Source organism: Lissotriton vulgaris, chromosome 3_1 (assembly GCF_964263255.1).
Source record: "Lissotriton vulgaris chromosome 3_1, aLisVul1.2, whole genome shotgun sequence".
NCBI classification, from domain to species: Eukaryota; Metazoa; Chordata; class Amphibia; order Caudata; family Salamandridae; genus Lissotriton; species Lissotriton vulgaris.
Window position 1 is genome coordinate 196,267,710 of NC_141689.1, and position 15,375 is coordinate 196,283,084.

Below are 15,375 nucleotides of genomic sequence, written 5' to 3' on the forward strand. Positions count from 1 at the left end.
TCATCCCCACGATGTCTGTTTTGAGACGGTCCACCCACCTTTGTTCTTTTTCAAATAGGACCTGTATGTACGAGGACATCTTTGATGTTTTTGGTTCTTCTGTTGGCGAATCTTGGTTTGGGCCAGTTGAATTTGCCTGACGTAACAATCTGCCAATTTTTCCTTATCAATTTTTGGACGTCATAGGTTGCAGGGCAGTAGGTAGTGACGCATGTGACTAGATCCTTAATGGGTTCTTTACAGTTGTTTTGTAAAAGGCATTCGCGGGGCTGGTGTTTTGCCTGTTTTTTACACTTAGAGATTACTGCTGGGGTATAATCTCTAAATTGTAACTTTCGGCTGAGTTCCTGCGCCTGTTTCCTGTAGTCACTCTCTTTGCTGCAGTTACGTTTGTGTCTTAAAAACTGACTGTAAGGGAGATTATCCCGCAAGGGTCGGGGGTGGTAGCTTTGATACGAGAGTAGGCTGTTCTTGGCTGTGGGTTTGGTGAAGGTTTTGGTCTCCAATTTCCCATTTTCACAAAAAATCGTAAGGTCCAAGAAGTCAATGTGTTGGTTACTCGAGGTGAAGGTGAATTTTAGCCACCTATCTCTCCCATTAAGCCATTCCATGAAGGTGGTGAGATCCAGTTTGATATCCCAGATTAGTAGAATGTCGTCGATATAACGCTTCCAGTGTATTATACTGGAAACGTAGGGGTTGGTATTGTTGAGGACAAATTCTTGTTCAAACTGGCTCACGTAGAGTCCAGCTACCGAAGGCGCAAAGGCGCTGCCCATGTAGGTACCATGACACTGTAGAAAGAGTTGGCCGTTATATTCAAAATAGTTCTCTTTAAGAGCTAATCGGCAACATTCGAGGATGAAATGCCGTGGAGTCTTGTGTGTCCATTCTTTCATGAAAGCAGGTCTTCCAACATCTTTAGGGTGTCTTCTTGGGGTAGGCTGGTGTAAAGGGACTCAACATCAAGACCCACCAGTAGCATCGTGTTGGGATTGAATTCACGATCCGCAATCTGGATCAGGAGATCTCTAGTGTCTTTCAAGTAGGTTGACGTGCTCTGAACTAAAGGTTTTAGATACTCATCGGCAAATTTGGATAGTGGCTCTAGTAACTATCCAATACCCGAGACTATCGGGCGTCCCGGAGGGGGGGACTTGTTTTTGTGAGTTTTTGGCAATGAATAGAAAAAGGGTACCTTGGATCCTTTGGGTGTCAAGAAGTCAGCCTCCTTCTTTGAGATCTAACCATTGACCTCTGCTTCATGTGTCATGATTGCGATAGGGTTGGTTAACCTCTCGGTGGGGTCGTTGTCCAGTTTTTTATAGAAGGTTTCATCTGACAGTAGGGCCAGACATTGCTGATTGTATCCTTCTTTGGTCAGGATAACTACCCCACCGCCCTTGTCCGCTGGTTTAATGACTATGTTGTCATTGTCTCTCAGTTCTGCTAGAGCTTGTCTTTCTTTGTTGCTCAGGTTTTGATAGGTCTTCTTTTTGCTGTCTAGTTTGTCAATCCCATTCATGACTGCCTGTTCGAAAGTTGGAATTTCGATAGGTACAGCAGTGGTAGGAGGACAGAATTTGGATTTCCTTCTCAGAGTAGTGTCACCTTCTGTAGGCTGGGTAGTGGAATCATTGAAAAATGCTTTGAGTTTGAGATTTCTAAAAAATTCAGAAACTTCACATTTGAGTTTGAAACGATCTAATGGTGGAGTGGGTACAAACCCTAGTCCTTTATTTAGGACAGTCAGTTGGTCAGGCGATAGGATTGTATTCGTTAGATTCACTACTAGTGAGTTTTGCTCGTGCTCGGTTGGGCTGAAGCCATGCTCCGTGTCTGCACGCTCAGTTGTTGATCCTGCCATCTGAGGTTTTTCTTTCTGCCCCGGGGTTGATTTTGGCCTCTTCCTAAAAAAAGGCTGGGCTTGGTGCTGGTTAGTGGGATTCGTCATCTGGTGGTTGCCCATTGGTTGTTGTTGGTTCATATTCGGGTGAAAGGGGTTCATCCATCCCGCATATGGAGGCATGTAAGGTTGATAAAACGGCATTGAATTTCCATGGACAAAAGGTGGACGTTGCCACCGGTTGCCTCGTCGGGGGCATTGAAATCTGAAGTTGTTTCGGCCCCTTCTCGGTGTTGACTCGTCGGAGCTGCCATCTGACCCATCAGATGAATTCCAGCCTGCGGAGTCACCATCTGAACAGTTAGGGGTTGCTGTGAAGTCATCTTTCGAGTATGGGTGCATTTTCTCTTGGCTGAATTTTTTCAGATCCTTAGTTAGTTTCTGAAGTTTGTTTTGCATTAAGAACTCCTGCATTTCATCCATTTCTTTTGTTATTTCATCTAGCCGCTTTTTGTATACCAAGGGGTTGATGTTTTTCTTCAGTTCATTTTCACATTCTTCTATTTCCACCAGTAGTGCATCCGATAATCTCTTAGCTGTTTTGACTATGAGAACTAGGTAATCTAAGGTACATTTCCATGAAATGGATGACCAATCCCGTCGGAATACGAGATCATGTAGAAATATTCTGGGCGCATTAGTTACCCAAAGGCCTCTAGGAGCTGATTTGGATCTGAGATACTCTGTCATGACATGAAAAATGTAGTCTGTTTTTAAATTAGCTGATGCCTCTCAAAGTTAATTCCTCTCAAAACAATAACAATTTTGTTTTGCATTATTATTAAATATCAAGTAAATGTAATTAATTTATTTATTTTAAAAGTTTTATATAGTGCTAGTTTGACTGGTAGGTATCAGAGCGCTTTACATACACACTGTAAAAAACAGAAGGAAATTGCATTACATAGTAGGCAGGCAGTAAGGAAGCAAACCAGAGATAAAAAAAGAAAGCATGAAAAATAAGTAAACAGTGCATCGGAGGGGGAGAGAACAATAAAACAAGCATTGGCATAGCCAATAGGTCTCGCCTTTGGGACCTTATAAGTGTTTAGCCATGCAACAGTTGATGTTGTTGCACCAAGGATTTTGTGCTAATAACTAAATACTTATAAGGTCCCAAAAGCGAGACCTATTGGCTATGGCAATGCTTGTTACTTTTGCTGGAAAATATTTGTGTGAGAGGATTAGTGTTAGATATTGGGTTGTTGGTTGACTATGGTATGAGCCTTAGTCAAGCAGCAGCCACAATCCTAGTCGGGGGAAAAAGCAGGCAGACCTTAAGCTAACCTGTGCTCACCCTCTGGTAGCTTGACACAGAGCAGTCCCGCTTAACTTTAGAGGAAAGGTGTAATGTATTGGTGCAACACTTCAGACAGTAAAACAGAGAACACAACACAAAAAGATTCCACTCCAGGTTAGAAAAATAGAGCTTAATTTATTAAATAAAAAAGACCAAAAGGCCAATTAGTAGGACTTGAGTTATGAAATTTTAAAGAATAAATTGCTATATAGCAGTTAGAAACAGGAAGTGTCAACCAGGGATATCTGGATGCACCGGACCGGGAAGATGTCAACAATTTAGGCGTCCAGGATGGAGCGTGGGACAGCTACAGGGACCCAGTTAGACCTGCTCAACCAAAGTACCTTAATCAGAGTTGTGGAGCTGTTGCGTGGATTTGCGTAGAAGATTCATCGTGCAGCCGAGGTGATGCGTTGCTTCCGAGATGCGATGAGGCTGGGGTGTGAGGTCCTGATGCAACGATGCCGAAGATCCTGTCAACAGGGCTTGTGATGCGAAGGCCAGTTTTGAGCATGCGTTGTGCAGCCAATGGTAATGCGTTGATTCCAGCGAGGGGTGTAGCTGTGTCTTCGGAGATCCGGCTTTGTCGTTGAGGCTGCTGTCGACGAGGGATGTGATGACCTTGATCCGAGTAAGGTCCATGCAGCGGTGGTTACGTAGGCAATGTAGTGGTCCCAAATGCAGAAGACTCCGGCGATGCGATTCTTTTGCGACTTGTCCAATCCACACAACAATGGCAATGCATTGGTTCTGCTCGAAGATGTGCCGGTCAGCCGAAGAGATGCATCAGTTCTGCTTAGGAGTGCTTTGCTGAGCAGAAGATGCGTCGCTTTCGCTTGAAAAACACCTTAGGCCAACTTTTGCGAGTACAGGACTGGGATGGCACCACGTGGCAGAGCAGACTCACCAGTGTCAGAGAGTAGGTGCAGAAGCATGTTGGTTGGAAGTCTTTTATGTCCCCGAGACTTCAGATAAGGAGGCCAGCCAGCTAGCCCTTGGAGTCACTCTGGGTTCAAGGGATGCAGGTCCTGTCCTTCTCACTCAGGCAGGATGGCCAGTGGGTCAGCACAGCAAAGCAGGAGGTGCATTGACATTGATAAACATTTATATAGCGCATGGCTACCCGGAGGCATCCCAGCGCTAGCAGTGGCAGCAGTGAGGAGTTCAGCCAGTTTAAGTAAAAAGTAATGTTTTCAGGGAACTGCGGAAGGAGAGGTGGCTGGGTTCTGTTCGCAGGTGGAGCAGGAGGGAGTTCCAAAGTCTGGCAGCATTGAACGAAAATTGTCGGTCTCCAATTCTGGTCTTCCTGATCCTAGGGTTTATGGCCAGTTTCATGGTTTTGGAGCGAAGACTTCTGTTGGGCTCATAAGGCTGGATGATGCTGTGAAGAATGGGGGGACCAGTTTTAAATAAAGATTTGTGAACAATACAAAGGGACTTGAACTTAACTCTTTCCTGGACTGGCAGCCAATGGAGTGGTTTGGCCGAATGGTGTTTAGGAATTCCCACTAAGTCTTGCGGCCCAATTATGAATAGTCTGTAGTTTGGAGAGAGTGTCAACAGGGGCACCCAGATAGAGGGCATTAGCATACTCCAGCCTGGATAGGACGAGGGCGTGGACCATAATTGTCCTAGCTTGAAAAGGCCAGAGAGGAAGGACCTTCCGAATCATTTTAAGGACCCCGTAGCATGATGCAGCCGTCTTCCGAGCCTGAGTTTTAAATGTGAGTTCTTGATCGATCCTAACACCCAAACTCTTTAGCTGGGTCTTGGGGATGGAGGATGAGCCCAAGGAGTTAGGCCATATTTCATTTAAGTCAAGGGGAGAGCGATTGCCCAGGATCATGAGTTCGCTCTTTTTCCCATTCAATAGTTAAAGCAAAAGTCCAGCAGAGTGGTAGTCCCTTCAACAGCACAGCAGTCCTTCCTCCTGGCTGAGATTTCACTGATCCAGAAGTGTACTGAAGTGGTGGAGTCATAAGTCCAGTACGTATACTCAGTTGTTCCTTGGAAGTGGGTTAGACTTCAAAGACGTGCCTTTGACGTGCACAGAGGTCCTCCATTCATGCCCTGGCTCCAGACTCACTACAGAGGGAGAGGGGTATGCAGCCATTTGGGTGGGGACAGGACAGACCCTATGCAGGTGTGAGGCTGGGTCCTGCTCCCCCTTCCCATCCTGCCAGGTTGGCGCATCCAGTTGCACCTAAATTCCCAATGTGTGTGGCTGTTAAGATGGAATACACAAAGCCCAACTGTCACCCACCCCAAGCAAGTGATCAGAGACGGGCACCAAATGTCTAAAGTAAGAAAATGCCAACTTTTTAACAGTGGCATTTTCAGAATTGCACTTTAAAATCCTACTTAACTATATGATTTTTTTTAAATTGTGATTCCAGAGACGCCAAACTTGAATTGTCTACCTCTTCACATTTTGGAATTACACTTATAAAATGTTATATGGTAATCCCACAGTTATCTTATGGGAGGTAGGCCTTGCAGTAGTGAAAAAAGTACTTAAGTATTTTTCGCTACCAAGACCTGCAAAACTGAAAGTACATGTCCTGCCTCTTAGATGCACTGCACCCTGGGCTTCGAAGTGACTTATATGTATCAAAAGGACTGTTTCGGCCTGGCAAAAGGTTTATTTTGCCAGGTCAAAATGGCATTGTGAACTGCACATATATGCTCTGTAATAGCAAACCGGAGACATCGTTAATGGAGTAATTAAGTGGGTGGCATAATCAGTGCTGCATGCCCATTAGTAGCATTTCATTTACAGACCCCGGCCACTAAGTACCACTTTGTAGGGATTTATAAGTAAATAAAATATGCCAACTGGGGATGAAGCATTGTTACCATGTCTTAGAGAGAGAGTTTCTGCACTTTAGCACTGGTTAGCAGTGCTAAAGTGCACAGAGTCCGAAGGGCAGCAAAAATGATATGTGAAAAAAGTGAAGTAGGAAAGCAAAAAGGTGTGGGAAAGACCACCCTAATGCTGCCTGATCTAACAATTACTTATAAGATTCTCTTGGAATTATTACCAGTAATAGGTAACACAATGTATTCAAGCAGAGTTCTGTCTCCATTCAATTGTTTGTAACAATTTCTCTGCTGAACCCCCACTGCATTTTTTATCTTTCTTTTTAAATTCTACTGGGTATGCAGTTTTTCCACTTTTAATGTAAGTGTCAAGAGGGAGAATAAGGATATTGCACTCACTTGCCAATGACCACTCATTTCTGGATGCAGTGTTTGTAGTGTGAAACAATTGATCTATATGGTGGACTCGGATTTGCCTGAAAACAGGTGTTCATCATTACCCAAGTTAATGGTACTAAATGTTTTTTTTAGCCATGGCTTCCCAATAAATGATTAATTGTACACCAAATAATAATCATGTTTCCGCCCACCACTTAAATCAAATTTAGATGGCGCTCTAGAACATTCAGCACTAGTTCGTCTAGAGAGGTCACTGTTTGCCACAAACGACTTCAAGTCTTGGCAGGTCACCAACTCTATCTGATCAAACCATGCCGCTAATGGTTTTTCCGTTTTAAGGATCATACACCTTTTTATGGTTTACCATTGCCTCAATGAGCTGCTTATTTCCTGTCATTTCCTGCAAGGCCACTGCTCCATTTGAGAAAAGAGCTCCTGGCAAACCTCTTGAAATTACATTTTATCACACCAATTACAATACAAGTACACTTCCAGTCTCAGAACCCTGATTCCCTTTTAATAGCTTGTTCACTATCTTTTGATTTGACCCTTTACAGCACTAAACTGAATTTGGCTAGGATAATGTGATAAAAATATTGCATACTTGAGGCAAGGATGCCAGAAGGAGGTGTTACAGATAGTGGGTCAATCAATGAAAATGTATATTTTATTCTAATTCTAGTTAAGCCTGAGCTGGCTAGCTTCTGATAAGGAATATATGCTTTTTCTGCATACGGACAGAGACTGAGCAGAGTGATTGTCATCAAGTCTGAGAAGCATTTGTGTATAATTTGCATTGAAGTAATAGCTAAAGCTGAATGATCCAATCCAAAACGACTAGGCTTGATGGTAATAATAACAAGCATTTACCATGCAATGGTCTCGTCATTGTTAATGTTAGAGCTATTGGCATTGCTCATGACAATATTTTTGTTTTTAAAACATATAAATAAATGGCATTGTTATTTACAATGCAATAGCTTAATCTATCGCAAATGCGAGACCCATTGCATTTGCACCCACACACACACACAGCCACACACACCCACACACACACACACAGAGCCACACGCACCCACGCACCCACACCCACAGAGCCACACGCACCCACACACACAGAGCCACTCACACACACAGAGCCACACACACACAGAGCCACACACACACAGAGCCACACACACACACAGAGCGAAACACACACAGACATAGCCACACAGACATAGCCACACACACACAGACATAGCCATACACACACAGACATAGCCATACACACACAGTCATAGCCATACACACACAGTCATAGCCATACACACACAGACAGAGCCACACACACAGACAGAGCCACACACACAGCTCTCTGCCCAGTAACGCCCTAGGGAACAGAGGCACGAAAAACCGGATCACAAGCATGGCACAGAGGCACAAAAACCGGATCACAAGCAGAGCACAGAAGCACAAAAACCGGATCACAAGCAGGGCACAGAGACACAAAAACCGGACCACAAGTAGGGCACAGAGGCACGAACAGGAAACAGAGGCACAAAAATTGGATCACAAGCAGGGCACAGAGGCACAAAAACCAGATCACAGCAGGGCAGGGAACAGAGGCACAAGCAGGGCACATAGGCACAAAAACCGGATCACAAGCAGGGCACAGAGGCACAACAAGCAACGAGGGGTCAGGGGCAGGAGAGCAAGCACAAGCAATGAGGGGGCTGCAAGCACAAGCAACGAGGGGGCAGGGGGGCACAAAGGCACAAAAACCGGAATACAAGCAGGGCACAGAGGCACAACAACCGGATCACAAGCAGGCCACAGAGGCACAACAAGCAACAAGGGGGCAGGAGAGCAAGCACAAGCAACGAGGGGGCAGGGACAGGAGAGCAAGCACAAGCAACGAGAGGGCAGGGGCAGGAGAGCAAGCACAAGCAACAAGGGGGCAGGAGAGCAAGCACAAGCAACGAGGGGGCCGGGGCAGGAGAGCAAGCACAAGCAACGAGGGGGCCGGGGCAGGAGAGCAAGCAGAAGCAACGAGCGGGCAGGGGCTGGAGAGCAAGCACAACGAACGAGGGGGCAGGAGAGCAAGCACAACCAACGGCGGGGGCAGGAGAGCAAGCAGAACCAACGAGGGGGAGCAGGAGAGCAAGCATAACCAACGAGGGGGCAGGGGCAGGAGAGCAAGCACAAGCAACGAGGGAGCAGGGGAGCAAGCACAGCGAGGGGGGCGGGAAAGAAAGCACAACGTGGAGGCAGACGCACAACAGAGGGGACAGAGGCAATAACACGCGCACAATCAGGGAAGAGAGGCAAGAAAAGCGAGCACTCACCGGAGGACTCAGCAGCTTCTCGACTTCTTCCGGCGGCGGTCGGGCAGAAAAAGCGCCACCATTTTCGCATTTGGGGCCGTGGTTTTTTGCTGTTGAGTGACGGATGACGTCACGGAGTTAAAAACTGCAAAAAACACGCCCCGAAAAAAAAAACGAATACGAAAAAGACGGGGCGTGAATGGAGTGACGCCCCTCTCCTCCAATGGCTGGCCTCTGTTTAGGAAGCCAGCCAATGGAGAAGAGGTGCGGGTTCAAGCCCCCATACTTGTAAACATAAAATCTTGGCTACGAGACACTGCTGCGCAGTGTACGCTAGGCCGAGACCTAAAAATGAAGAGGGATGAGGAAGACCCATGTGAAATACCACAAATTCAAGCTTTACATGGACATGTTTACAAGAAGATACGTTGAATTTGGTTGGAGAATCGATAAGAGATAACGTTAAGCCTTAGCCTGCCTTAATGCCAGCCTCAGCATGGTAGGAAAGTACGGTGGTGCACATTGTCCAATAAGGCCAAGCATTACACTAATGCTTTGGTGTTGGGAAGAACTTAATATGTTCTCCTAATGTGAGGGAAGCAATTTGGTCATTTAATAGTTCAAGGATCTTAACGAGTTTTTTCAAATGATAGGTTGATTATGGAATCAAAAAGTGTGTCAGGTAAACATTGCAAACTCTGAGATGTAGGTCGAGCAATGTCAGCAGGCAAGCTAAATGTATTCTAATTAGATAATTGCCTAGAGGTGCTCTCCTGTTTGGTGTGCTGCCTTCAGTACGTCTTACCTTGGGATGCTGCTTGGAGATGCTCTGATGCTATTGACTTTGCTTTTAATGTTTTGTACACTACTTCCTCTCATGTGTGCTTTCTTATTTTGAATGCTTTTTTTACTCCGCCTCCCTTGTTTGGAAGGTTACCTTAAAGTGCTATTTTTTCGAGAGCCTGCCTTTACTGAGTCTGTTTTTTGGTAGGCTGTCACAGAAAGCGGACTCTTTTTATAATGTTAAACATATTACATTCATCTCCCTCACAGATAACACCGGCTACGTCTAATAACCTTAACTGTTTTATTTGAACCCATTGACTGTAATGGAATCTGTTGACCTAATCAAAGACATAAATGTTTTTGCCTCTACTGAAGATCCCCATAACACAAAAATATTCAAAACGATTCTCCTAGAATCCTGTGCTGCAATTCCTCCAAGAGAGCTGATCAGTTCTTCCCTATCAATGGGTGAGATCCCATGCAAATTGGGAAAAAAAATATTCAGAGAACCTAAACTAAAGAAAAGGGGTCTTGACCTGGATGACCCAAAAAATTACAGACCGGTAACAAATACACCCTTCTAATTATATTTAAAAAGCAGCCTTCTCACAGATCTCATACTACCTCAAACAGCTGGGTGTGTTGTTGGCTGGAAAGATTTGTTTGAGGCCCGGAAGAAGTGCGGAATCGGCACTATCCTCCACCTGTGACGATCTCAAGAAATCAGTCCATGCTTCCAGTGTGGCTGTGTTATTTCTACTCAAACTATCATCCACATTTAACAAGGTTGATCACTAAATACTATCCCAAATATCTTATGACACAAGTATCTACGGCACTGTGCTGAAATTTGTGAAACCTTGTCTTAAAGATAGATCCCAAATAGAAATACTGCCAGCATACAAGTCCTCACCCTAATCCCAAAAAATAGGTGAGGACTGCTTGTAAATCCACTTAAATCATATAATAAAGCTTTAAAAATAAATATAATTTGAGTTAATAGATTTGTTTTAGAGGTTCTATGTGCTTTTAAAATCTAAAATTGGAAATAGGAAATTGTACTGAAGCGTTTTTCGCTATTTTAGTAATAATAAAACAAATGTAATAACTTTATCTCTACCTTCCTCATGCACTTGTGGTTCCATATAAAATTGATTGCATTGATTACCCAATTTTGTATGCCGTAATGACTTTGTATTTTTGCCTCTCTAGCCCTCTAAATTCACTGAGTGAGGAGTACCTCTCCAGAACGCCAACATCTAGCAAAGCACAGCACACCAGGAAGGACAGTAGTACTGGAAGGAAAAAATCAGTTGGGTTCAGTGGACATCAAGACCTTGCTGAATTGACCATGTATCTAAAAGGGACGGGCAGGCCTCAAAATGGTAAGCTACATTTGCAATGTTAAGTCAGTGTGGTACTTTTTTAGCACCTACTCGATGAACTGTAAATTTATATTGACAGTGTTTTGGTACAAATAAGGTGCATGGGTAAATGCATTTCATTATAACATAGTTGTTATTCTTGGACAGAGTATTGCATTGAGGAAAATCTATGATGGAACTGTCTGTGTAGTAGTACAGTGATATATATGGAAGTCTTTGTTCAAGTATTGCATAATATAGTAAAATGAAGCAAATGTAACAGATGTAGGATTTAACCACTACTCCCTAAACCACGAATTCCTTAGCCACGATGGCTAAACAACGATCAATCCCAAACCACTACTTTTTTTATGACGAGTTCCTAAACCACGAAAAAAGATTTACATTGCTCATTACACATTGGCACCATATTTTTCTTTTAAATCATAACGTTTGACATTTTTTAATTAGAATTCTAAGAATAGATTATTTTAAACATTGTATTTGTGGGGGGAGACCCCCCACACCCCCCATCTTCCCTTTTTGGCTGAGACTCGAGCATTTCTATTAACGCTTTGCCTCTAGACCTTGCTGGCAAGATGAAAGCTGACTGCATGACCCTGTGCTCCTCAGAGCCCGCCTGTCTGATGGCTGCAGTGCTGAGGGAATCATGCCAGGGGTCAATAAGCTTGTCATGTAAGGGGGTGCGAAGGGTAGTGACATATCATGCAGAGTGTTTCTCTGGAATGTGGAATTTTGGGAATGTGGAATGTCAGGCCTTGGCAGTCTTAGATCGTTCGTTGTTTAAAATAGTCGTTGTTCTGGAAAGTCGTTGTTAAGGATTGTTCGTGGTTCGGACTTCGTGATTCAGGTAACTCGTAATTAAAACTTCGTGGTTAAGGTTGTTTCCCAAATGTAACACCATGCATATTTCAGTGTTTTCAGTTTTTAAAAAAAGTTTAGCTCTTGTCTCATTCCCTCACCTAGCTATAACATCACTGTAAGCTTTTCTCTTTTCAGTAATACTAATATACATAGATCTATTATATAAGGTTTTTTCTTTACTGTTTACTCCGTGTAACGTACCACTGGCGCTCTATCTTGGCATGTGTATGTTAATATTCACATTACCTAGTGGCAGTAGCCACTAGGTACTTAGTTAGGTCAGCTGTTACATAGGAAAAGTGATTTTTGTGTTGGTAATAACTTTGGCACCATTTGCCGAATCATTTATAAAAAAGATGCTACCTTTTGACTAGTTTCTGCATGGAAAGTTTCAGGGTGATCTGTCAAGAATGGGGTGAGAAGAAATAGGGGTTACAAAATACAATGCATCTTCCATAGACTTCTTTAAGACGTGGTACATCAAAAACTGCTTAAATGATTTACACCAAATTTGCAGGAAGCAAAATATTGGTCCAAAGATTGTGCTTTTTGTGATTTATTGTAAATCTGTTCAGTAGTTTTTTTTAGAAATTAAGGTCGGAAAATGTTTGTGTATCTGAACCGTTGGATCTGCAAGACTCTCAAGAGGCTCTGATGGAAGCGCCAGTTTAAGAATAGAGCGTTCTGATTTGCCTAGGTTGCTTTATTTCCCTTGAACCATTTTGCTACCAGCGAGTGCTCTGATTGGTTGCCAGCAAAATGAGAACATTTTTTGCTGGAAGCCATAACAGGACTCGGAGATTTAGTCCCCTGTCCTGTACATGTTTTAAAAAAGTATATAGGCCCCATGGGGGGTACTCAGAAGAATCCTGCTCCCAGGGATTGAAACGGAAAAACATATTTGCAAAAGTTTTTGCGACTAAGCTGGACTCCTGCGGGATCGAAAAAAACACAAAATGGTGGCTGGGTCGCATTTACCATATTTATTCCCTGGGGAGCACATCCCTGGGACTTTATTCATAAAGGGGGCTTTTTTCTTAGGGCTGTGGGCTTATTTTTAGTAGTTTTCTCCGGGTGTCCAATCAGCTGCTTTAATTTTTAATTTGCTGACCCATAGTTAGTGTGGTACTGCTGTTGCACCAAAGAGCCAGTATTAGAGTGCTGCGTCACTCCCACTGGGCTTTTACTTCCTTTCTATGTTTTCTATGAAGAGGTAATTTTATGTTACCTTTGAGCCTAGGGGTTTCCTCACAGATACCATATCCAAGATCTCTTGTAGTTTTTATGTGTGTATTTAGGTGTTGGAAAGAGGTACTGTGGAGCCTGTGACTCAAATTGAAACGACATCTCATTAGCTGATGTCATTGTATTGATATATTTTTAAGAAGGTCTTTCATAGGTATTGAGGATTGGTTCTTGAGTGTATTGGCATCCTCTGCACTCTCAGATTAGTTTTTCACATTTTTTGGGGTCTCAACTGCAGCTTATAAAATGACATCTGGAGAAGACCATGCTGAACCGGAAGAGTCCTAAGAAGAGCAAGAACCAAGGACCTCTTTACAGACCATTGTTTGGTACTTCTTTTCAATCCTTTCAGGTGCGATGAAAGTCTCAGCCAAGGGGGTACTTACAAACTCTGTCACCAAGACTTTTCCAGAGTTAATGAAAATGAGTACTACTAATTCAGGACTTTGAACATAATCAAGCCTCTAAATGCTCGCCACACCACTCATTGCAATGCTGCCAAGCGAAGATATCACAAAGGTGAGAGAATCTTGTCTGCCTGCTAATAGAGGAGACCCCCACCGCTTCCTACCGGGTGCTCTTTTGCTGACCGGTGTGCCCACGTCTCGCGGCCGCCGCTTCGCGGGAGCCGCTCGAGGCTCTCTCAGTGTTGCTGGACTGCCTGCCTGCTCTAACAAAGGCATCGCCGAGGGATTTCTTCATCAACCGGGACTGCGAGGACCAGCGGGCGCTGCGTTGCAAACTCGCCACAGCTGGTCCTCTTCCCGCCCCCTGCCACTATATAGCTTTAACCAACGACGCGCTAGCGGGACGCGCGCGGGGCCAAGCGCGGAGCGAAGCCCGGGCAAAGGGCGGGCCCTCTGAGGCCCTCAGAGAACCGAAGAGACCGGACTGGACATTACCCCCTGGCATTTTTACCTTTATACTTCAGTTATCGGTAAAATATTGCTGTGCTTCTCTATTCCCTGTCTTGTGTGTCTAGACTAGTGCATTAATCATGTCTGACAAGCAGGGAGGGTTGTTAAACAAAACTCTTGATAATTACTTCACTAAGGCTTCCCCAGACATTCCCTTGGAAACCGCTTTGGCAGAGCGCCGCGCAGAACGCCGCCGCTCCGTGGAAAGTATGAAAAATCGGCCATTGTCACCATTATCTTTAGCTCCCCCCAGCACTAGTGAAAATTCCCAGTTTGCTGACGTTATTGTACACATATCGGACAGTCAGCCACTAGAAGTAATTACTACAACACCATCCCTAATCACTTCCCCTGAACTGGACACGAATGGCACCCCTTTAACTACGCATATGAGCACCCCTAATGTCATAAAGCCACCTGCCCCCATACCATCCAAAACAACGCGCAGTAGGGCAAAGAAACCCATGCCAGCTCCAAGGATACATGGACCCCCTCCTTGCAAGAAGAGGCGAAAAGGGGGAAACCTACAACAACCAAAGTTAAGTCACTCTGACTTTGGGAAAAAGGCGAAGACTTCTGTAGATTGCACTGACAACCCATTAGTAGCTACAGTAGGGTCTATTACTGCATCACCGTTACCTCCCAATGTGCCTATAGATATAGAGGGTGACATGGAAGCCTTCATGATGGACAAAGAACCCCAAGCAGATCGCGACTCTGTTACCCTAGATACTTTAGAAAGTTTAATTAAAACTTACTCTGCTTCAATTCTGGAGAGGTTGATTGAAGTGGAACTTAGACTAAGTACAATTGAGCGGGCTCTGGGAAACAAGGGTACAGATAACACTACAATTTCCAACATAGTAACGCATAAAACCGCTACCCAAGTCGAATCTATCCCAGTTGCTCCAGCCCCAATAACTAAATCTACCCCGTTGGCGAATCCCTCCACTTGTATGCCCAAAGGGGACAAAACAACTGTTCAGTCAATTCCACCACCTAAAAATCCACATAATAAACTAGATCCCACGCTGGTTACCTTAACAAGCAAACCGCCCAATGGTACGGTTAACACTCCCCAGGAAAGAACCATGACCGAGGCGAGGGGCCAGAAGCCCAGCTGGGGGAGACCCAAACTGGCTCCCATTCCAGAATTACCACCAGAGGCAGTGCCCTTTGTGGTAGTTCTAACAGGGGTCCCCGTGTTACCACCAAATAAGCGGGAGGGTTTTGCACAATTAAAAAATAAGATCATGCATTGGCTAAGTTTATACAGACCAATAGCAAACCATGTAAATGGCGAAATTGTGCATGTTCGTCGCCTCCAATGGCTGGGAGGTAGACCCAAAAACATCGAGGGCGACGTGGTGGTTGTGAATTTCAGGGACCCCAATGCAGTACAATTCATATTAAATTGGCCGCCAGGCACCACCAGTAATTGTATAAT

At 44.4% G+C, this 15,375-nt stretch overlaps 1 protein-coding gene across 1 annotated transcript in view; it reads left to right on the forward strand.

Moving 5' to 3' along the window:
* The window catches only part of KIAA1328 (KIAA1328 ortholog), an 898,127-nt gene that overhangs the window by 678,041 nt on the left and 204,711 nt on the right, over nt 1-15,375 (forward strand). Inside the window, exon 9 of the mRNA XM_086960312.1 lies at nt 10,730-10,902. Within this exon, the coding sequence (XP_086816438.1) occupies nt 10,730-10,902 (173 nt within the window). The remainder of the gene's footprint in view (nt 1-10,729; nt 10,903-15,375) is intronic.